Raw genomic sequence first — 25,361 nt, 5'->3', positions numbered from 1 at the left:
TCTTGTCTCCTATATGCAGAGTGGAGTCTTGAGCAGTCAGGGCATTCTGTGTTAGAAATGCACACTGACGTGACATGGGGAACAGGCAGCAAGGGGAACAGTACATGCAACACTCAAAATAATAACGTGGGAAGGAAAGACCTAAAAATAAGGGAAGGAGGTGTGAATTATATAACTGATTGCACAGCTCTTGACGGGCAAGCTGAGAAAAGTACATGACTAGGAGGTAAACATGGCAGGAATATAAATTCAGATTGGAATTATTTACATGCCCTGCAGGATTTGAATGAGATGAAATGTGACACATCAGTAAGATGAAAGTTACAAATTGTGACATTGGTTCAAAAGCTTATGATATATAAATTGACCTTGTACTAGAACAGGAAGAAAAGGTACTGTGAAACGAATGTTGACAAAAGTGAATCTGTCAGTTTACCCTTATTGATGAATCATAGATTTTTTTCTTTTTGAAAATTAAGTAAATTTATTTTACTTCTTGATGTTAAAATAATACTAATGAGTTTTTGAGTTTTTTCTTTTTTTGAGACAGGGTCTCATTCTGTTGCCCAGGCTAGAGTACAGTGGCATCATCATAGCTCAGTGCAACCTCAAACTTGGGGCCCAAATGATCCTCCTGATGCAGTCTCCTGAGTAGCAGGGACTACAGGCTTGCGCCACCAGGCTTGGCTAATTTTTCTATTTTTTTGTAGAGACAGGATCTCTCTATGTTGCTCACATTGGTCTTGAACTCCTGGCATCAAGCTGTCCTCCTGCCTCAGCTTCCCAAAGTGCTAGGGTTACAGGCATGAGCCACCTCACCCAGCCCAGTATTTTTTAATGAAATGGAAATACTAAATGTACTTCTTTGACAGTCAACTCAAAACATCGCTAAAATTCTATGCCATCTATTTTCAGGATTCAGGGTTGAGATTTCACTATGTTGCTGCTGGAGAAAGAGGCAAACCACTTATGCTGCTGCTTCATGGATTTCCAGAATTCTGGTAAATTTACCAACTAACTTATTTTTGCATTAAAATTGGCTTATTGTCTTAGTTTGTTTTGTGCTGCTATGACAGAATACCACAGTCTGGTTAATTTGTAATGAACAGAAATTTATTTTCTCACAGTACTGGTGGCTGGGAAGTCTAAGATCAAGGTGCCAGTATCTGGTGAGGGATTTCTTGCTGCATCATAATATGGAAGAAGGAGGAAGGGCAAAGTGCAAAAGGGGACCACACTTGCCCTTTCATACTGGCATTAATTCCACCAGTGAGGGCAGAGCCCGCATGGCCTAATCACCTCTTAAAGATCCCACCTCTTAATATTGTTAAAATAGCAATTAAATTTCAATGTGAGTTTTGGACAGGACATTCAAACCACAGCAATTATCATAATATCATTTTCTTGTAATGACTTTTGACAGACTCTACTCTACGATCGTTTGACCAGGGTTATCATTCCTGAATGTTCCTGAATCACAGCAATGATTATCCTCCTAGTCTAAAGAAACCTAAATGCTACCATCCTAAATTTACATTATTTTGAGGATTAAAAGAAGTATCTTTTAATATTTCAAATCTCTGAAATAGTTTCAAAACAATTTTATAGAGTATTACACCATAGACAAATTACAGCACTAGGTGGGGAAAAGAGATTTTACACAAATCAAAGGCTTGGAGTGCTTGTTATCAAGAAGCTTTTGGTGAGGTGTGGGGTGAGGAGAAGGCAGAGTAAAGAAGACACATGGAAACTGAAAATGAGCTATTTCCTATGCACATAGCGACAGGTTTATATGAATGCAGGATAAATTAAGGAACTAAGTATTTCATAATAGGAAGAAAAGCTAAAGCCAAAAAACACACAGTTGTTAGTTAATGTCTTAGTTTATTTGTGTTGCCATAACAAAATACCTAGACTGGGCACAGTGGCTCACACCTGTAATCCCAGCACTTTGGGAGGCTCAGGCAGGAGGATTGCTTGAGGCCAGGAGTTTGAGACCAGCCTGGGCAACATAGCAATAACCTGTCCCTACTAAAAAAATAAAAAAATTAAAAATTAAACATCTGAGATTGGATAATTTATAAAGAATAGAAATTTGTTTCCCACAGTTCTGGAGGCTGGGAAGTCCAAGGTTAAGACACCAGCAGGTTTGGTATCTGCTGAGAACCAGTTTTCTGCTTGCAAGTGGCACTTTGTTGGTGTGTCCTCTAGAGCTGCAGTCCCAACCCCCGGGCTGCAGCCTGGTACCAGTCGGTGGCCTGTTAGGAAACTGACTGCACATCACCCCCTGAGCTCTGTACTACCCTCCGCCCACCCACAACACCCCCTCCCACTTTCATCCTGGTCCTTGGAAAAATTGTCTTCTATGAAACTGGTCCCTGGGGCCAAAAGAGATTGGGACCACTGCTCTAGAGGGCACAAACACTGTGTCCTCACATGGTGAAAGGGCAGAAGGACAAAGGGGGCCTAGCTAGTTCCTTCCAGTCCTTTTATAAGGTTGCTAATCCCATTCACGAGGGCTCTGCTGTCATGGCTTAATAACCCTCTAAAGATCCCATCTTTTAACACTGTCACATTGGTGATTAAATTTCGACATATGAATTTTGGGTGACATATTCAGACCGTAGCAATTACCTAGGGGGAAATGTTGTATTCTCTATTGACCCCACAGGGCCAAATAAGTATAGATGAAAGCAACACTTAAACCCTTTTTTAAAAGAGTGAACATTTTAAAAAGAGGTGATATATATATCATAGTGGTAAAAAGAAAAGCAGTTTTTGATAGCACGGGGCTGTGATCTTGAGATGGTTCACGAACTAAATAGGTCAAGAAATGAATTTTTAAAAAAACAATTCTCTGAGTTGATGCAAAGATAGAATATTTGGTATCTTTTGAAAGGTCTGGGACAACATCCTATCCTATCCTGAAATTTCTTACTTACTATCTTATTCTAGGAATACCTAGAATTCCGCAATTAGACTTTTAAAGATTTTATGTTACCCAAAGTCCTGATTTAAAGGGCATCTGAAAGGAATATTACCTTAAGACGCTTTAGTTAATACTTTGTCAGTGGAAGGGACTTTATGAATAAATGCGTCGAGGATGTTATTGTATGAGGAAGTATCAGGCATTGAAGAAAGGAAGGGAGGATGGCAAAGACCTATCTGCCTCATAATTTTTCCGGAGCAAGAAGTCTATGGGTGCCTTTTCTAGAGAAGATTTTCCTCTCATGAAGATTTTTCCCCTCTCTGGATTTACCTGCATAAATAAACATAAGTCATTTTTATATTATACTTTTATCTGTTCTTCCATCTGGAGGCAACTTAATGAGATGGTAGAGAAACTGCCCAGTGTAATTCAAGCATATGCATGTGGACTTACCTCCTGGAACACATGGCATGATCGGCTCACAATAAAATGTTACTCTGAAGCATTAGTCAAATCTGCCTAAAGTAGCACGGGTGCTAAATTCTGGCTCAGCCATTTATTTGCTGCAGGACTCTGCAAAATAATCTATTTAATATAATAATCTTGCAGAGTTGCTGTGAGGACAAAGAGAGTCAAAACAGGTGACTCTCAGTCCCAGTGAGTACTCAGTAAATGCTCATTTTCTTCCTTCATTCCCATTCACTCAGTGTGGAGATCCATGTGTCAGATAATAATTTCCTGTTTCTAGTGATGATAATGATGATAGTTAACATTTACTATGTGCCAGGTACTCTTGTAAGTGTTTTACATATATCATCTCTTTTAAGCCTCATCGCTACCCATCTGAAGTTGGTAGTGCCAGAAAGTAAAGTGTCCCTTGTTCTTGAAACTCAGAGCTGAGCTCTGCTGCTTGCCCTCTGTCTATGAGAATGATAATGATCTGATAACGTGCATGGATTTTTACCCTTCGAATTCATACCTTATATAGACATTCAAGAGGATGTTAAATGTCAGCCAGCAATATAAAAATACCTTACTCTAGCATTTTAAATGATCATTCTAAATAAAATTCATGATCTGCATGGGTGGGTGATATTTAATTTTATAGAAAGAAAAGTTTTGGTGTTTTTTTTTTTTTTTTTTTTTGAGACAGGATCTCACTGGAGTACAGTGGCCCAATTATAGCTCACTGTAACCTTGAATTCCTAGGCTCAAGCAATCCTCTTGCCTCAGCCTCCCAACTAGCTAGGACTACAAGCATGTGCCACCACACCTGGATAATTAAAAAAAAAAAAAATTCTTTTGTAGAGACAGGGTCTTGCTGTGTTGCCCAGGCTAGTCTTGAACTCCTGGCCTCAAGTGATCCTCCCGCGTCGGCCTCCCAAGGTGCTGGGATTACAGGTATGAGCCAAGGTGCCCAGCCCAGAAAGAGAAGATTTAAAGGCTATTCTCTTTCTCCATCTCACACCAACCCCAATACTTATCCATCCTCTTACTCCTCCTAGAACTTCACCTCTTTACAAATGGAACAATCCACATCAAGATAAAAATGAACCTATAACCATTTTAACCACTTGGTAACTGTTTCAAGGAGTCTCAGAGAATGGCAGTGGTACCTATTTAACACAGGGCAGTAGATGCTCTCTGTCGTGTTTCAAGAAATGATACATTTGTGCATGTTTTCCACAGCCTTATCCCATTATTTACTCCTGAGAGCCCTTTTGCAAAATGGAAATGCCTGGTTCTTGTACATGTCCTAGAATCTTCAGTGGATGGGACAGCCTAGGAGGGGTCCAGCACTGGTCCCTCTATATCAGCCCCATTTGCTCCTACAAAGTCAAGTCTTGGATGTGTCCAAGGGAGCTGGTCATTATGAGGAATGGTTTAGTTTCTGAAAAGCTCTCAGACATACTTTCACTCTGAAGAGCCACAGATTAGGAAATATATGCAGATCATGAACAGGAAAGAATCCCTTCCATTCACAAATCCATCATTTGTTACTCCCACCTGCAAGAGCCTTGCTAGAATTTAAAACAACAATAACAACAAACCCGGATAACTCAGTTACTCACATACAACGTATCGAATTCACTGAAGTTTGCTGACCATTAATCTGAAAGCTACCTAGTTGTTCAGGGAGAGTCCTAACCCAACTACATGAAGATTGTTGGTAATCAAATACCTCGGTTTGAGTATGTCATATTCTAAACTAAGACCTCTTTGTTCATGCTCACTTTGTCTTTCCTTCCAATCAAATCACCACTATTACCCATCATGGGGTCTAGTCAATTCCATTTAGGTCTAGTGGAAAAAGTTAATCCAAATCTTAGAATTTAGGACAAAACTCTAAAATTTAAGTTTTAGGACAAAACTTTTTTTTTCACTTTAAGGGCCCTCAAAACTTTATGCCTGACATTTCCAAGCAATTCCAATTTATATTATAAATGTAAATGTTATTTCTCTATCAATTAAATTTTGCGTAAATACACATGAAATTGTAAACTTGATTGTAGGTCAATACTTGAAACAGTGAAAACAAAAAAATGTAATAAATTGATAATGTGTATGAAAGTACTTTTTAAGCAGAAAACCACAATACAAATGCATTATCTGCATTCATCATCATGGCCTAAGAATAGCTATTGAGAAATGGTAATACTTAATGTGTACTATTAGATGTTACACAGAAACAGTAAAATCCTGGGTCTTCTTCCTTAAAATCTAAAGGAAACCCCAAACGAGATATCTATGGGACCTTTAGCTAAATTAGCCCAAATAAGGCTGTTTGTTGAAGGATGATTTTTTTCCCACTCTCTCTCCACCTCAATTTGCATCTCTTTTAAAAATATTTTGGGCTGAGGCAGGCAACTTCTTTGAGTCGTCTTCATCACCAGCTGTATGAAACGCATGCGTCATCACTCAAGCGCTGATGCAAGTGAGGGCTCCGCATGCGTGCAGCTGAGCACGAGCCCACTGCCAGCCACTGTGGCCTTGCTCTGTAGCGAAGAGGGAAAAGATATTCTGTATCTGAAAGTGGCTCGCCTGGTAAAACCCTCCTTAGATTAAGAGAAAGAGGTTGTTTTTTTCCCACACATCCTCTGCTGTCACTGAAAGCTACCAGAAAAAAAGACAATGTGAATGTAAACAATTTTGTTTATTTATAATATTTTTGGGGATTACAGCTTTTGTAATATGTTGCATTCCTATATCAAGGAGGTTGTTTTGTTTTATTCAATAAATGACATGCCCATCAGTCTGTCACTGGGGTGATTTTTTTTTTCCAGTTTAGGGCTAAAGTATAAATCAAATGTGTTTTATTTATGAACTCCAGGAAGATGACATTTAAAAATTATTCTTTTGTAACTTATTAAAATATGCAGTTGCCCTCTTTCTTAGAATTGTTCAGGATATTGTTTGGCTCCACTCATTGTTAACAGCAGCAGTTGAATTTATTTTTAAGGCAATTTAAATTCTTCATAATACAATGACATATGCAGATACCGTGTTTGCATAATCTCTAATGCAATTTTAAATGTAAAATGTTGTAGGATTGTGCACATTATTTTGAGTAAAATTTCTACCTTGAAATCTCTAATTAAATGAATTTTAAGTGAAGGCAGATATTTAGTATATTAAAACAATGTATAGTTTAATAGAAATTGAATATAAATTCCCCAGTGAGAATCTGGGACCTTTGGCTGTCATTATCTCAAGGTTTGAACTGGGACAGAAGTCTTATTTTACTGAACAACTGGTAGTTCTTACACTCTCATTATTCAGTGTTTTCATTGGTTTGTTATTTCACTTATTCAACAAATCTTTATTAAGCACCTGCATGGGCTAGATATTCTACCAGAAAACTCAGGAAAACTCACAGTCGAGTGGAAGAGCCAGATTCAACAGATCACCATAGAACACGTGCCCGGGGCACTGAAGAATGGACGTACAAGTATGAAAGTACAGAAGGGGCCCCCAACCCGGCCTGTAAGAAAGGAAGCCTGGGGAGTCTCCTGAAAGAGGAGGTGCCCAATGTGAGGAGGAGTTAACTGAGGGGTGAGGGTCAGGGATTGTGGGGCCATAGGGGAATGGTGGGGACAAAGAAAAACATACCAACAAAGTCATAAAAGCAAAAAACAACAGTGACTTAGTGCTGCAGAGCAGCATAACATGAACTCTGAGGCCAGAATGCCTGCATCTGAATCCTGGCTCTGCTGTTTGCTGCTCTGTGACCTCTGGCACAGCTATTAACCCTCTGTGCCTCTGTTTCTTCATCTGTAAAGTGGGGATAATAATAATACCTACTTCGTAGTATTGTTTTGAAGATCAACATTATCATACAAGAAGCACTTAGAATTGTGCCTGGCATGTAGTAAGAATGAAATAGATGTTAGTTCTTTTTATTATAAAGCAAATGACAGAGAGTGTAAAGTAATCAGGCTGGAAGACTGGGCCATAGTCAAATCTTGCAGGTCTTGTCTGCCAGGATAATGAGCTTGAGTTTCATGTTGTTCATAATATGGAATCACGAAAAGATTGTACACAGGGAAATGACATGAGAGAATTTGTGTTTTTGCTACATCACTCTGGTTTTGTAGAAGATAGAGCTGAAGGAATGAAATGGACACAGAGTATTAATGGAGGCCTGAATTAAGTGACAATAGCAGGATAGACCGGGAGTGTTTAAATAAATATTTAAGAGATTAATTCTGCAGAACTTTATTGATTGAGTATGAGGGATTATAACGAGGGAAGAGTTGAGCTTCGGTTATAAAGACATTTAAAAATCAATTCAAAACTTTAAATAAGGCTACTTGAGAAAATAATTAAGTCATATGTGTTGAAAGATGAGTATCTTTAAGGAAACAAACTACTTTTTGTTTGTTGCAACCCAGAGACAAGATTAACGAGATTACTATGACCTAGCTAAAAAAGCTATTTATTAACATTTTCAAATCTTTTTTTTTTTTTTAAGAGATAGAATTTTGCTCTGTACTCCTACCTCGGAGGAGTACAGTGGTGTGATCAAAGCTCACTGCAGCCTCAAACTTCTGGGCTCAAGCGAAACGATCCTCTTGCCTCACCCTCGTGTATAGCTGGGACTATAGGCATGTGCCACTATTCCTGGCTAATTTTTTTTTTCTGTAGATAGGGGTCTCACTGTATTGCCCAGGCTGGTCTCCTGGGCTCAGGTATCCTCCTGCCTCAGCCTCCCAAAGTGCAAGGATTACAGGCATGAACCACCACACCTGGCTTTCAAATCCATCTTAAATGGCAATGCTTTTGCATATTTTCGTAAATCATAGATATTCCATAATAGTAACAGATTAGGAATTCTGTATCCATCTATAATTCCGAATATGTGTCTGACCCTTCCTGATCTGTTGCTATAAGGTGGTCGACGTGTTACCTTGATGGTATTGCTTTGTGTCACTTCACATTGCAGTCTCCCTGTCACTATTGGCAAATAATCGCATGTCACTGTGCTTGCTTGCCTATTGCACTCCAAAAGTATTTTTAGACAATGATTTCCCATTTGGCTCATGTCAGATAATTTTACACAGTGTTTCTATGAGCAGATGTGCATACAGATGCTTTTTCAAAATGCTTATTTTGAGTTCCATAACATAGTGAGTCACTTCGAAAAATCTGTGTCTTTTTTCTGTTAGTTATCCAAAATGATTTTGCTTATTTAAAGAAGAGAATCTCATGGATGTCTGCATTTCAGTTAATTCTGCAGTTCCACGATCAAGCACAGGGGGAATGCCTGGCCCAGCAGAGTCCTCCAGAACTTGGCTGCAGCACAATGGCCATTCTATTATAATTGGTCAGTGCTGGTGACATTTTGGTGGTTAAGTGTTTTTAATATCGCTCTTGCTTATATTCATGGTTCAGGACCTTCCCACAGAAGAATTCTGCTTTAGCAAGCAGAGGTTTATCTTAAATGGTTGTTTTACATTAGATTCTTTCAGTGATAATCTTTGGTTTTTTTAATCTTCAGACTTTTTCATCTATAACTAAGCTATTATTATTGCTAAAAATACTGAGCCCTATTTGACAGTGGCATAAGGTGAGTAAAATCTACTTTTGAGGGAAATAAATTTTAATCTAGTAAATTTTTTTAACCAGAGAATCAAATTGTTCTTCAATAGAGATGCATTTTACTTATGTTACTCCACCAAAGTCCTGGGACAGATAAGCATTCAGATGTTTTGGTAAAACTCTCAAGTTCCACTTCCCTCTCACTTTTTAAAAAACTTTATAATCTATTCATTGTCTTGAAATTCAGGCTGTAAAATAACTAACTATTCATGGTACAGACTCCCTGATGGCTATAAGCATCATTTAAGGAAAGATTAGAAAATTGACGTATTAAGACATACACAAATCATTGATATTTTGTAGTTTCTGTAAATACTGGCCCTTTGTTACACCCCACGGGAGTTGTTGAAAAAATAAAATAATCCTAATAGAATGTCAGTGTTTCCTTCTCAAATAGGTCTCTTTTTCCTGCTGACTCACAGCTATATATCCTTTCTCAAAATAAGCAATTTCTTAGTTTTCCACTTAGAAACTCTGTAATGTTATGCTTTGTTCTAGTTAATATGGTATTTTTAATGTTTCTTTTTCCTGCAGGTATTCTTGGCGGCACCAACTGAGGGAATTTAAAAGTGAATTCCGAGTTGTGGCGCTGGATTTGAGAGGCTGTGGAGAAACAGATGCGCCCACGTGTCGAGAACATTATAAATTAGACTGTCTAATTACAGATATAAAGGATATTTTAGATTCATTAGGTAGGTTAGTTTAAAATGAAACGGTATTAATTCTTTTTAAGGGACTAACATTTAACAAACTGTGAATTGATGACTTCTTTTCTTGGGAGAATGAATTTTCTGTCTATGCAGACTATTATCTGGATCCTGTCATCATGGTTTCGGGTATACAGAATGAACTGTTTATACAGAAGATTGACTGATTGATTGATTGATTGATTTAAGGCAAGGTTCCACTCTGTCTCCCAGGCTGGAGTGCAGTGGCCTGATGGTAGCTCACTGCAGCCTGGAACTCTTGGGCTCAATCGATCCTCCCGCCTTGACCTCCCAGAGCACTGTTATCCCAGGGGTTAGCCACCGCACCCAACCTATACAATTTTAAAATAATGCATCCAGAGTAACTGTTCAATCTACCAGCCAAGAATGACTTTCAAGATTTGTTTTTAAAAATAGACATAATGTATGCTGTTTATTATTTTCAGAACTAATTATTGAAAATTTGATTCTTGCACTCAGAAGATTTCTTCAGAACCCATACCTCAATGTTCATTTTAAAATGTTATAAGATGCAGAAGCACTTTCATTATTTCTTTCGTATTGATCGGTTAGAACCACACAATATTGTGTAACAAACCACCCCACAGTGGCATAAGGCCAAAACCATTTATTCCTGTGTTCACGGATCTGCAGGTCAGCTGTAGGCTGGACTCCTCTGGGTCTTTGCCTCAGGCTACAGGTCCAGCTGGCTTCTTATTGTGCGTTGGGCTGGAGCCCAAGCTAAAGGGAAATAGCAACCTGAGGGAAGCTGTTCTCCTGGCAGTGGCAGAGGTGGCAAGAGGGTGAGCTCAGCGGCACAAGCATACTTCAAGTTTTGCTAGCAACCCATTGGTCAAAGCAAGTCATATGGTGGAGCTCAAAGTCAAGTCTACAGCCACCATGAGACCAAAGCAAATCACATGACAAGTCTATGGGCCACAGGGGCAGCTAAGGACACTCCTTCTATGGCAGTTGGGAGAGGGGAGGAATAAATATTTTTAAATAATAATCCAATCTACTACATACCCTTTAACTAAAACCAAGCTGCACTGTCAGTATGCTAATGGAACCAGTACAGTGAGATACATCATGAAATCAAAGGCCCTTTCTACAATAATCTAATGAGAGCACAGATCAGGCCAATATTTTTATTTTTATTTTATTTATTTATTTAACTTTAATTTCAATAGAGTTAGAGGGACAAGCGGTTTTTGGTTACATGAATAAATCATTTAGTGGTGAAGTCTGAACTTGTAGTGTTCAAATAGACTCAAAAATGTACTCATCGGGTACCTTGTACCCGGTAGGTAATGTTCCTTCCCTCACCTCCTCACTGAGCCTCCAGTGTCCGTTGTATCACTCTGTATGCTCCTTGCTCCCACTTACAAGTGAGAACACGCAGCGTTTGGTTTTACATTCCTGAGTTACTTCACTTAGGACAGTGGCCTCCAGTTCCACCCAAGTTGCTGAAAAAGACATTATTTCATTCTTTTTTATGGCTGAGTAGTATTCAATGATGTACATATACCATGTTTTCTTTATGCACTCATCGGTTGATGGGCACTTAGGTTAATTCCATCTCTTTGCAATTGTGATTTATGCTGCGATAAACATATGAGTGCAGTTGTCTTTTTGATATAATGATTTCTTTTCCTTTGGGTAGATACCCAGTAGTAGGATTGCTGGATTGAATGGTAGATCTCCCTTTAGTTCTTTGAGAAATCTCCATACTGTTGTCCATAGAGGTCTCATTAATTTACAGTCCCACCAACAGTGTAAAAGTGGTCCCTTTTCACTGCATCTGTGCCATTATCAATTGTTGTTTTACTTTTTAATACTGCCTATTCTGACTGTGGTAACATGGTATCTCATTGTGGTTTTAATTTGCATTTCTTTGGTGACCAGTTATAGTGAGCATTTTTTTCGTGTATTTGTTAGGCCAATATTTTTAGAGTAGAAAAAAACAGATGGGGTCTGGGGATGTCAATGTGCAGTATTGTTATTAGTTTGATGATATTAATGGTAAAATAGGCTCAAATACCGATTTTGAACAGTTATATTTCATTCAGTTTTTGTGATAGTTCAGTCATACCTGGCCTAAATTTGTCATCATGAAATTTTTAGGCAAATCAATACAAACAAGATATTGTATGTGTGTGTGGTGTGTGTGTGTGTGTGTGTGTGTGTGTCTGTGTTTGTCCTTGTGTGTGTCTTAGTATAGTGGTAAGGAGTGATGGTGAGAAATACTTACTTGAGAGAATTAAGTAATTTTGAGTATTCCAGGAATAAATTAAAAATGAACCTTATCCACTCATACAATGGAAATCCTGTAGGAATCTCTATTAATCAACATTTTAACCTAATTCAAATTACCATAATGATTACATGAAATGAAGCTTGTATATAAATGATGCTACAGTTAAGATTTTTCACTAATTCTGTTTGACTTCACAGTTCCAAATTAGTGACATTTTACTGTGTTGAGTTATAACATTGGATTTGTGAAGTTAGGGAGAAAATAGATGCTTCCTAGAAGTAAAGGTTTACAAGTTGGACATGGAGGAGTCTTTATGATTTTACTGTAACTAGAAATTTCTTAGCATTCAAAAATAACCCAAATAATCTAGCTTATGACATAGTTATGTGCAATCTTTACCATGGTTTCCAAACTCGGGTGCATGGGACCAGAGCTGAGCTGGCTATTTCAGATTCTGTGGTGTTTTTTTGTTTTGTTTTTTTTGTTTTGTTTGTTTTTAAAAAGATTCCTAGGAGATATTCTCAATCCATAGGTCTAGAGTGGAGTTATCTAGATGATTCAGGTAGACAAGTTTTGGAACAACTGAACTCGATATATCTGCACAAAGTGCATAATTAAGGTAGGATAGTGGAAAGAATAGTTCAGAAGTGGAACCATTTTATGTGAGGTAACTGCACCCACTTGTTTCTTTTCAATGATGTCAACATTTATTTCTTGATTACAGGGTATAGCAAATGTGTTCTTATTGGCCATGACTGGGGAGGCATGATCGCTTGGCTAATTGCCATCTGTTATCCAGAAATGGTGATGAAGCTTATTGTTATTAACTTCCCTCATCCAAATGTATTTACAGGTGAGTTTAATTTTTCATTAAAACATCTCTGCTAATGTGAAAATTCACTATTGTTGCTAACATTTTAGATTAAAAACAGGAAAATTTGATTAAGATAATCTTTTAAAAGTTAAATGACTGAATCATGGTAGCACATGACAATGTCAGATGCCTTGGTTTTAAACCTTGCCAAGGAGTCTAGGAAAATTTAGCTTAATATTTGCTTTCATGATTTTATTACTTTTTGGAAAATATTTTATTGTTAACTTGGGGAGGGATAAAGGGAAAAATGCAATGACATTACTTTGACAGTAATGAATCCTGACAGCCTAGAAATAAATTCTCCTCTTGCCTGACCTCATTGGCTGTCAGAAATAGCAGTACTCTTTACACCAGCAGTTCTCAAATTTGCAGTCTTGGGACTTCTTTATACTCTTAAAATTATTAAAGACCCCATTGAGCTTTTGTTTATATGAGTTATGTCTATAAATATTTACTTTATTAGAAATTAAAACAGAAGAAATTTAAAATATACATATTAATTCATTTTTTACAACCCTCATTACATGTTAACATAAATAACATATTTTAATGAAAACTAACTATCTTCCAAAAGCAAATTTTAATGAAAAGGGTGTCATTGTTTAACATTTTTGCAAATCTCTTTAATTTTTGGCTTAATAGAAGACAGCTGGATTCTCATATCTGCTTCTGCATTCAGTCTGTTGCAGTATGTTGTTTGAATTGAAGTGTATGAGGAAATCTGGCCTCACACAGATTTGTAATTGGAAAAGGGAGGAGTATTTTAATAGCCGTTTCAAATAACTATGGCTTTTCTTTCTTCACCTTTTTTTTTTTTTTTTTGAGACAGAGTGTTACTCTGTTGCCCTGGCTAGAGTGCCATGGTGTCAGCTCACAGCAACCTCAAACTCCTGGGTTCAGGCAATCCTACTGCCTCAGCCTCCCAAATAGCTGGGACTACAGGCATGCGCCACCATGCCCGGCTAATTTTTCTATATATTTTTAGTTGTGCAGCTAATTTATTTCTATTTTTTTAGTAGGGACGGGGTCTCGCTCTTGCTCAGGCTGGTCTTGAACTCCTGAGCTCAAACAATCTACCCACCTCGGCCTCCCAGAGTGCTAGGATTACAGGCGTGAGCCACCACCCCCGGCCGGCTTTTCTTTCTTAATACTACACCAAACTTAAAAATTCATGATTTCTTAAAGATTAGTAACAATGTGGAATGTGATATCTATCGTATAAATGAACTTTTCATATTGGTTACATTAAAACCCACTGGTCTCCCTAGCACTTTTTTTTTTTTTGAGACAGAGTCTCACTGTGTTGCCTGGGCTAGAGAGCCGTGGCGTCAGCCTAGCTGGGTTCAAGAGATCCTCCTGCCTCAGCCTCCCGAGTAGCTGGGACTACAGGCATGCGCCACCGTGCCCGGCTAATTTTTTCTATATATTTTTAATTGTCCGATTAATTTCTTTCTATTTTTAGTAGAGATGGGGTCTCGCTCTTGCTCAGGCTGGTCTCCCTAGCACTTTGAATGGATCTTTTATCCATGCATGAGTTTGTATCATTATGCAGTGGAAGATATTGGTTCATCGAGTTATGCAGATCTTCCATAAAGTGACACATTTTATTGTAAAATATCAAAAAATCACATTCATTAATATCAATTTCAAAGAAATTTCAATTTCAAAAGAAAAGCCCTTAAGTATTGCAAAGCTGCTGAGCTCATAGTAGCAAATACAAGTTTTCCAAAATTCTAATATTCATTTGAAAGTTTGAATTTTATCAATGGCAACAAATATTGTTGATTGTTTTCCCTGAAGTGACAGGCTCACTTTGTTCATTTTCAAGAGATTATCTGCCAAATACCCAGGTGTGACTGATGATAGTTTATTAGTCATTCTTTCAAGTAAAAATGGTGTTCCATAAAAAATGCAGCTAATTCAACTCATCAACTCAAGCAATCGCAGAAGTGCTTTTCCTTGAGACAACCATTGTGTTTGGGTGTGCAACAGAATTGCTTTATGTGTGCTTCCTGTTTCATCACACAGAATGTTAAAAAGACATGCATTCAAAGGTTGAGATTCAATACAATTAATAATTGTTGCTATTTTATCAAGGTCATTGATAAGTAAAACTGGCACTTAATTAAATTAAATTAAATTACTTGCTGCAAGTGTGTGATGGTGAAGAATATAATGACTACTAGTATTGTTTAGTGCCGCTTCCTTGATTTGTGCTAAGGCAGCAGTGGTTTTATCCATCATTGCTTTTGTACCATCAGTGCAAATATCAACACAATAAGAAAAAGAATGTCGTAGCGTTGTCATGAAATAGTTTTGACCACCTGGATACCTTAAAGGGGCCTTGGGGATCCTGAGGGATTCACATGGACTATACTTGGAAGAACCTCTGCTTTAAAGGGAACTCTCATTTTTATTTGGTTTTGGCAAAAATTATAATTTTATCCTTTTTAACTACCCTGTTAAGTTTTCTGAGGTTTAAGTACTGCTACTAACCACAGCAGCCCTCTAGGAAACAAAAAAATTCAGAACACTATATTTCTATTTCTTCCTCAAAATTAAACAGATAAGGAAGAAACAGACCATGATTATATAAATATATAAGTGTAAGTAAGCATATTATATATAAGCAATATATAATATAAGTAATATATATTATATATATAAGCATATATATTGAATTTTAGATACATATCCAATTGACCTATTGCTGTTGAGGTACAGTAGGATAAATGCTTAGGATTAAATGTCCTGAGATTCATTATATTTTTCTCCATAGAATTAGGCAGAAGAAGTATACTACATGCTTGTTCAACTGATCAGGACCCTAGAGTAAATGTTATTTTGTTGGTGGTGCTATATGGACAAACTATAATTGGTGCTTTCAGCAAAAAAAAAAAAAAAACTTGGAATGTCTCTAGAACTATTTTGTCAACAATAGTTTCAACACTGTTAGGTCAATGTGAGGTTTTCAAGTAACATGTCTATATGTTTCCATAAATTGTATTTTTAAATTTTTTAAGACAGGGTGTTACCCTGTCGCCCAGGCTTGGAACGCAGTGGCATGATCACAGCTCACTGTAGCCTCAAACTCCTGGGCTCTAGCACCCTTAATTGTATTGACATCTCTCAATGCAGTGGCGAATACATCTTTTTTCTTTTCTTCTTTTTTTCTTTGAGACAGGGCCTCACTCTGTCACACAGGCTAGGGTGCAATGGCATCATCATAGCTTACTGCACCCTCAAACTCCTGGGCTCAAGTGCTCCTTCTGCCTCAGCCTGCTGAGTAGCTGGGACTACACGAGGGCACCACCATGCCTGGCTAAATTTTTACATTTTTTTTTTTTTTTGGTAGAGATGGGGTCTCACTATGTTGCCCAGGCTGGTCTCAAACTCCTGGGCTCAAGCGATTCTCCCACCTCAGCCTCCAAAAGTGCCGGGATTAGAGATGTGAGTCACCGAATCTGGCCTCTTTCTAACTCATCTTCTACCATCTTCCTCTCAGTCACTATACACCAGCCACACTGACCTTTCTACTTCTAGAATGTGCTAAGCCCAGGACCTAATTGCTGTTCCTAGATTCTCTTCCTAGATCTTTGCATGGCTGACTGCATGGCTGACTCGCTCTTACCATCAGGACTCAGGGTACATATCATAAACTCAGAGAGGCCTTCTCTGACCACCTCCATTAAATAATAGACCCTCCACCCCACCCCACCATCACTCCTAATTAGATTACTTTGTTTTATTTTCTTTATGGTATTATTGCTCTCTAAAGTGATCTTTTAAGTATTTGTTACTTATTTATTGTATAAGTCCCTCGTTGGTAGGAACCTCTTCTGTCTTGTTCACTGCTAAATCCCCTGGCACACAGTATATATGTGAATATTCTCTGAATGAATTTTCTAGATATATGAATGAGTTTTCTAGATATATGAATGAATTTATAGGAAATACTTCAGTTCCTTTCAAGGCCAAATGAATACGTGTTCAATTTGAATCAGCCTGTAAGGAAAATCTTTTAAATAACAGAAAATTACATACCCATGTATTCCTAGGAAAAGTGTTAGGTCACCGATGATAACCTGGGAGGAAAAGCATGTTGTTTGGGCTTCCTGTTCCCTTCTGGGTCAAGACTTCATAAGGTGGAACTTTCTTTTTATTCAAAGTGCTATAAAACTTTCAAATTCCAGAACTACCATAATGAAATAAAAAAACATAGAAATTGTTCCAAAGAAGCCTTACTTATGAATTCTTTTATGGGATCATTTTAAAGTGAAATTGCCCTAAAAAGAAGTTCTTGCCAGGCCTGTTGGCTCACACCTGTAAACCTAGCACTTTGGAAGTCTGAGGCGGGAGGATCGCTAGAGGTCAGGAGTTCGAGACCAGGAGACCAGCCTGAGCAAGAGCGAGACCCTATCTCTTCTAAAAATAGAAAAAATTAGCTAGGTGTGGTGGTGCACACCTATAGTCCCAGCTACTCAGGAGGCTGAGGCAGGAGGTTGAACCCAGGAGTTTGAGATTGCTGTGAGCTATGATGACGCCAGTGCACTCCAGCCTGGGCAATGGAGCAAGACTCTGTCTCAGAAAAAAAAAAAAAGGAAGAAAAGAAAAGAAAAGAAGTCCTTCCAATAGTAAGCAATTTATACCCTTTGGATAAGGTCTAACATGGCATTTTAATTTCAGAATATATTTTACGACACCCTGCTCAACTGTTAAAATCCAGCTATTACTACTTCTTTCAAATACCACGGTTCCCAGAATTTATGTTCTCAATAAATGATTTCAAGGTAAGTCAAACAAATAATGTATTATTATTATTATTATTGAAAATATTTTTAATTAAAGTCCATTTTTAAGAAAGAAAAACAAAAAATGAAAGAAAAATATTAAAAGGACAAATATAGGCTTACTTATTTTTATAGTCTCTGTTTTTATTTATATTTATGTGTATATATGTTATTTTTTTTTTGAGACAGCGTCTTGCTCGGTCTCCCAGGTGAGAGTGCAGTGGCGTCATCACAGCCACCTCACCCGGCCTGGTTTGTATATTTAAATGCCTGGCTGTTGAATTTTTTGTGAGAGTCTCTGCCCTACAGGCATACCTCTTTTTGGAGAACATCTCATGGGGAGATGGGGAAATGTGAACGCTAGGTGAGTAAGTTTGACAGCAGTAGAAGTGGAATTCCTTGAGGATGAACAAAACCCCTAAACAGAGTGAGCATGCAGATATTGGTGTACCATGTACACTGACACCAGTAGTCATATGCAATTATCTTGGAAACCTATCGAATGCCTTTTATACGATCCAGAAAGTATCCAGCCATTGTTAAGATAACAAGAATGGTTTACATGGCTGGATAGTTTCCAGACAGCCCTCATTATGTCCAACATGGTGTTAGATATTGGGGAGGTTAAAAAAAGACATAATATCATTTCACCTGGAAATAATTCTCTGTATATCTCTGATAGGTAAGAATCTTTTTTTGTCATAACCCTAATGCTACTATCAAACCTAACAAAATTAATGACAACTCCTTAATATAATATAATAACCATTCAAATTTCCTTAACTGTCTCAACTGTCTTGATATACTTTATTTGTTTGAATAAGGAACCAAACAAGTCCACACATTGTATTTGCTTGTTATGGGTTTTAAAATCTATAACAGTACTTCTTTTTTTTAGGCAGGGTCTTGCTCTGTCACACAGGCTAAAGTGCAGTGGCCTCATCACAGATCATTGCAACTCCTGGGCTCAAGCAATCCTCCTGCCTCAGCCTTTCAAGTAGCTGGGACTACAGGCACTCACCACCATGCCTGGCTAATTTTTCTATTTTTAGTAGAGATGGGGTCTTGCTGTTGCTCAGGCTGGTCTTGCACACCTGGCCTCAGGCAATCCTCTTGCCTCAGCCTACCAGAGAATTAGGATAAAGGCATGAGCCACTGTGACCAGCCTTCTCTTTTCTTTTCTTTTTAAATACCACTTATTTATTGAAGACATCTGGTCATTTCTCCTGAAGAAAGACCCACATTTTGGGTTTGGCTGATCGCTTCATCGTGGTGGTATTTAGCATGTTCTTCTAACCTTTGTTTTTCCTACTTCTCAGGTGCTAGTGATCTAGAGACTTGATTAGATTCATTAATAGGCAGTGTTGTATATTTCTAATGTATCACATCAGGGAAGCACATAATGTGTACTTATTCCAGTTTTAGTAATGCTAACACTGATCAGTAGGCTCACAAGTTGTCAGTCTATCCAAAATTTCCTAACAACCTTTCACCAAATCAATTTTAGCATATAGTATGATCATATCCCAGGCCTATTATTTTATTAGGGTGTGAAAAATGGTGATTTTCTAATTCTATCATCTTTCTGCTTTTATTAACTGGAATTCTTGTATAAAGAAGAATTTTTCCACATCTACTATTTGGTTATTCTGAAATATAGTTCACACAAGAATGGCAGGATAAATACTTCATTCTTTCTCTGTATGAAACAAGTTTCAGAGTTATGAATATATATTTGACATATACCAATCAATTATAGTCATTATTCTTTTTCATGTCCAATGGTCCCATATAAAGCAAATGGTAACCCCTCCATGTTGGCTCCTGTATCCTTTTGCATAATCCCTTTAGTCAGCAATAGCTTGCTTTCTTAATGTCCTAGGCTTATGTTTTGTTTCCTGCCCCAGATCTGGAATCAGTTATTTATCCAAGAAACTCTATCTCCTTTTAGTACAAAATGGTATTTAGAGACCACAATCTGGGTGTCAGGGTGATCACTGTTACTGGGTTTTCATTGCTTCTAGATCTTTACATTGGACAGAATTTGGATATATATAGTTTTTAAAAAGAAGAAATAAATCATGAGTTCTTACTTATATTTCTAAAGCAAATTTAAGACTACAGAGTTTTTACTTAACTTCTGGGATTTTATACAAAACATTTTTGTGATTCCAAAACAAGGTACATTCAGAGAGGTCTTGCTAACCCCTCTGTCCCCTCTATCCTGTTTCCTCCCTTTCCCATTAGAAATCATTTTAATTAATTTTGGTTTATATTTCTACTGTTTTTCTCTTAAAAAATATAAGCAGATAGGTATGTATTTGTCTCCTCTACTTAAACAAAAGGTAACATACTGTAAACACTATTTTCCACTTTTTCCCCCATTTAACAATATATCCTGGAAATTGCTCCCTATCAGCATATAGAGATTATCTCCATCTTTTCTTGGAGTACTAAGAACACATAGTACACCATTGTGGGGTTATACCATAGTTTATTCACCTAGTCCCCCACTTATGGACATTTGATTGTTTTCAGTCTTTTTCTATTACAAATAATGTTGCAGTTGATTATCTCATGCATATATCCTTTCATATTTTTGTAAGTATATTTTTGGGATTTTGAGAGATCTGCATTTTAAATAAGCATCACAGTGATTCTGATGCGGGTGGTTTAGATCCATGCTTTGAGGAATGCTGGTATGGAGCACTGTTTTTCAAATCGTGGGTGGTGACCCACTAGTGAGTCATGAAATCAACGTAGTGGCTTGCAATTAGAATTTTTAAACCTATGTAGAACAGAATTGAATTGAGAATATCAGTGCACATTATAATAACAGTAATGGCTGTTTCTTTGAACTTTTGTTTCATATATAGCATATATTTCATATATATTACATTTATCTCATTTATTTTACATATTAATATATATGAAACTGGTATGAACTAGGGTAGGGTGTGAACTAGATGATGATGTAAAATGTTATTTGTCACTCTGGGTTGTGGTCAAAAAAGTTTGAACAACTTTGCAGGGGAGAGGAGATTGGTTGGCAGTAAATTATAGTTGGAATGTGCGGGAAGGCATTAGCATAGGGATAGCACTTGAGCTGGGTCTTGTATGATATGAATAGGCACCAAGAAGACAGGAGGATGCTTATCATAAGCACGAAATGTGCATGGGGGATTAGAAAGGAAAAATATCAAAAATAAAGCCAGAGAAGCAGAAATTATTCAATGGGTAAGTTTATAAACAATGAGGTCCCCAACTCGGCTAGAGCAGAAATTAAGAGTTGTCACTGCACACTGACCACCATCCCCTGTTGAGAGCCAAAGATGTACTTTATTACTAGCTAAATAAAAGTTTTAATTATTCTCTTTTCACTTTAATTAGGCTTTGAAACAGCTGTTTACCAGTCATAGCACTGGCATTGGAAGAAAAGGATGTCGATTAACAACAGAAGATCTTGAAGCTTATATTTATGTCTTTTCTCAGCCTGGAGCATTAAGTGGTCCAATTAACTATTACCGAAATATCTTCAGGTCAGTATAATTTCTCTTTATTTAAGAAAAATATTTCAGTCTTATCCTAAAGAGACAATATTTTATTTTAAGATTAAGTTCACCACTTATCCAAAGACTCAAATAAAGTATTTTAATTTTTTTAGTAAGTTGCATAATATTTTTTACAGATAATTTCAAATATATGGAAAAGCAAGGAGAATAATATAATGGATCACCCACATAGCTGTCACTTGTTTTATCCATAGCTCTAACCACTTATTCTCTCCCTTTGGACTATTTTCAGTAGATGTATATTTTTAGTTATATTTTTAATGATCATTTATTCATTCAAGAAATATTTATTAAGCACTTTCTATGTTCTAGGCTATGTTAGTACTCAGGATACAGTAATGAGAAAAACTAGACAGAGTCCCTGATCTCAAAACTTGTAGTCTAGTGGAGTAAACAGATATTAAACAAATAACCACAGTGATGAGTGAATGGTTATCAACTAACAGATAGGCTTTGAAAGAAACAGATGAGAACTCAGGAAATGATGTTTGAACAAAGAAGTGAAGGGTAAGTTAGGTATTGAGTAGGCAAAAGAGGGGATCAGAGGACTGGCATTCCAGAAAAAGGGAACCACAGTACCAGAGCTGTATGGAAAGATGGAGGGTTGTGGCTTCAAGTAACAGAATTAGGGCCAATGTGGCTGGAGCCCAGAAAGTAAGGGTGAGAAGAAGAGCATGAAATGAGGATGGGTCCAAGAGGTAGGCAGCAGCTGGCCATGCAGAGCCAAGCCTCGAATGTGAAGCCAGTGAATGAGACTTTCAAGCGGGAAAGAAAAACAATACAATATGTATTTGGATACGTTCACTCAGGCTATAGAGTGGAGAATGTATTGGAGGAGATTCAGAGTGAATGTTGGAAAACTGCAGCAGTCGAGGCTAGAGATGATAATAGCTTGAAGAACTAGTTTGAAAACAGTGGAGACGGAGAAATATTATTTTTTTTAAGAGGTGGGGGTCTTACTATGTTGCCTATGCTGGCCTCAAGTTCCTGGCTTCAAGTAATCCTCCTGCCTTAGCCTTCCAAGTAGCGGGGACTACAGGCATGTGCCATCATAGCCAACTGAGAGTGGGTGGATTTGAGAGATACTTAAGAGGTAAAATTGACAGCTGTTGTGATGAGTTGGAGGAGGGATAAGAGGAATATCAAAGATGGCTCCTGGATTTCTGGCATGCACAATGGTATGGATAGTCATGCCATTCACTGAGATAGAAAATACTAGAAGAAGACTAATTTTGAGGGAAAAGTTATGAGTTTTATTGATCTTAGGCTAGCTGGGTTTCGGGTGGTGCCTTAGGTATTCAAATAGGCAGTTGAATAGTAGGGTCTGGAACTCAGAGGAGAGAATCTGGGATGAAGCTATACAAAATCTGGGAGTCACTGACATAGAGATAACTGAAGCTTTGGTTTCAGGAGATATTGTCTAGAGAGAAAGTATAGAGCGAAAGCTAAGACACAGATCTGCCAGTTTGGGTCCATACTCTACATAGGAGAAAAAATATTTCTCTTGAAAATAGCAACCACAGCTGGCCTTGAAGAGGTTTAGGGGCTTGAATTTATGCTACCTCCATGATATTGGAATTCTCAGGGCAGAAATTATATATTAACAAGGTCTTTGGGTGCTAATACTTCCTAGGAAGCCTGAAAGAAAGACAAAACCTCTCTGTAGGATACATCTCGATTCAGACCTCACAATATTCCCACATGTAAAGTCCCCTGAAGATGAGTTCATAATCCAAAATAACAAAAACATCAATCCACTATTCATGAAAGTCAGAATACAATTGCAGCAGAACTCCGACAAATTTCAAATAATAGAACTAACAGAGACTATAAAGTATGTTTTATCTTAAACATATGAAAGAAAAAAAATATGAGAAAAGAATAAGATAATATAAAGCAGACTGGAGAGAGCTGAAAAAGAACTGAAAGAACTTCTAGAAAATGAAACGTATGGCCACTGAAATCTCAAAGACCATTATGTGACTTAAATAGCAGAGCAGACAAGCTAAAAAGAATTGAGTTGGAAGATAGATCTGAAAACATTACCCATAGTGTAGCTCATAGAAATAATAAAGTGAAAAATGTGAAAAACAGGTTATATTTGATGTAGAGGGTAGCATTTGAAATTATGTATATATGCTTTATATATTTACATACATATGCTAACAATTTTTTCTGGGAAAATAATAGAAATAGAATGGTATTATTTTCAAATCAATAGGAAGGAACAAGAAAACTATCAATTCGAAAGAAAGCAGGAAAAGAGAAAAAAGAATCTAAGCATGGTAAATAGAAAGCATAAAATAAGATTACAAAAACAATTTATATGTGTCAGTGAGCACAATCAATATGAATGTGTTAATATTTCCAGGAACAAAATAGAAGATTTAGATTGGATTTTTAAAAAATCCGTCTATATGGCATTTACACAGTCATAATTAAATCATAAGGACACAAAATGGTTGACAATAAGAGGATGGAAAAAAGGTATAGCAGGTGTAGGATTAAATAAAACAAAATCTCTCAAACCCTGTTTAAATATGGAATCCAAGGGGAGTCATGATTATTATATGAATGAGAGGGGAAAAGGTAAATCCAAACCTTCTTTTTTGACTTACAACAAAAAAAAAAACTTACAAATACATGTATCTCTGGCAAAATAGAGCTGTTGATTTATATGACGTTTGTAAGTAACAATTTATCAAGCAAGGCAATGATTTGAAAGGCAGACAGAGATTGCAGAGGATACAGGTTACATTTTATAGGATATAGCAACAATGTCTAAAGTTCATGTTTTCTTGTTTACTGTTTGTTTTTTCACAAATACATTTGTACACAGAGAATGACACCTTTTTATACAAGTCTCAATTTTAGACAGGAGGCAGGAATGATAGTTTTTTAAAAATGTTCTCAACTTGTCTTTTTATCAGAGCTAGCTTTGAGATGCAGAACTGTATGTTTCAAGTAGCTATAAGGAAAAAGGGAAAATATTTTCATCTTTCTGAGGTTCTTTTACTAACAATTGTTAATTAGGAGGACCTGTATTCCCAAGAGTAAGCACTAGAACCTGTTAATTAGCACGTAGAAAGAGAGAGAGAAAAAAAGCAGGCCCATGAAGCTCAAAGCTCACAGTTTTATAAAAGCAAAAGAGAATTTTAGACTAGATTGTTGTAGATTAAATCTAGTTGGGTGAAGGTCACATCAGACCTCTGAAGCTCAACTGATCCCCCTCTGAACAGTAAGCAAAGCCAAGTACATCTGAGCAGTTTTTTATATAGGTAAGCAAAGCCAAGCACATCATTAAAAACTTATATGACATATACTAAGACTACAAAAAATATAGTACATTACACTCAGGCAAGAAAATAGCCCTCACTTACCACCCTGAGCTTCCCTAGAATTACAGTCTCCAAGGACTCCCCAAAATTTGGAACTGAGGAACCAGGACGAACTAGGAATAAGAGACTGTATTTATGAAAATAGTTTTCTCCTTAAAACTCAAACCTGATACTCTGGGAAGAGTTAACATACCCTAGCTGACAACTGGGAACTTAAACAAGCATTTGTTCAATAAATGAATTAATGACTATCGTTAAAAACAAACGTGGAATATAGTTAAAATAATACTTAGGAAAAAATATACAGCTTTATGTATTTATATTAGAAAAGAGGATTGAAAATTAGTGAGCTAAGAGTTCAATTCAAGAAGTTAGAAATAGAATAACATGTAAACAAAAATAAATTAGAAGAAGATAATTGAAATTAGGTAAAAAGCAGAAATTAATACAATAGAAACAAAGTGTGTACACAATAGAGAGAAGTGACAAAACTAAAAGCAGATTCTTTGAAGACTGTTAGATAGATAAACTTGGCAAGATCAAGAAAAAAACAGAAGGCACAAATAAATAATATTAAATATAAATAATATTAGGAATCAGAAAACAGTAAACATAACTACAAATATAACAGATATTAAAATATAAAATTTTAAGTTAACGAATTTTAGAACTTTGACAAAATGGACAGAGATACTTAAGAGGTAAAATTGACAGCTGTTGTGATGAGTTGGAGGAGGGATAAGAGGAATATCAAAGATGGCTCCTGGATTTCTGGCATGCACAATGGTATGGATA

General features: G+C 36.9%; 1 protein-coding gene across 1 annotated transcript in view; it reads left to right on the top strand.

Annotated features, from left to right (window-relative positions):
• The window catches only part of EPHX4 (epoxide hydrolase 4), a 35,719-nt gene that overhangs the window by 2,187 nt on the left and 8,171 nt on the right, over positions 1-25,361 (top strand). Inside the window, exons 2-6 of the mRNA XM_012661080.1 lie at positions 916-1,001; positions 9,563-9,720; positions 12,717-12,845; positions 17,553-17,656; positions 21,047-21,195. Of these exons, the coding sequence (XP_012516534.1) occupies positions 916-1,001; positions 9,563-9,720; positions 12,717-12,845; positions 17,553-17,656; positions 21,047-21,195 (626 nt within the window). The remainder of the gene's footprint in view (positions 1-915; positions 1,002-9,562; positions 9,721-12,716; positions 12,846-17,552; positions 17,657-21,046; positions 21,196-25,361) is intronic.

The sequence above is a fragment of the Propithecus coquereli genome, unplaced genomic scaffold, assembly GCF_000956105.1.
Source record: "Propithecus coquereli isolate 6110/MARCELLA unplaced genomic scaffold, Pcoq_1.0 Scaffold7, whole genome shotgun sequence".
NCBI classification, from domain to species: domain Eukaryota; kingdom Metazoa; phylum Chordata; class Mammalia; order Primates; family Indriidae; genus Propithecus; species Propithecus coquereli.
The sequence above is the reverse complement of the archived record's forward strand: the minus strand, read 5'-3'. Positions and strand labels throughout refer to the sequence as shown.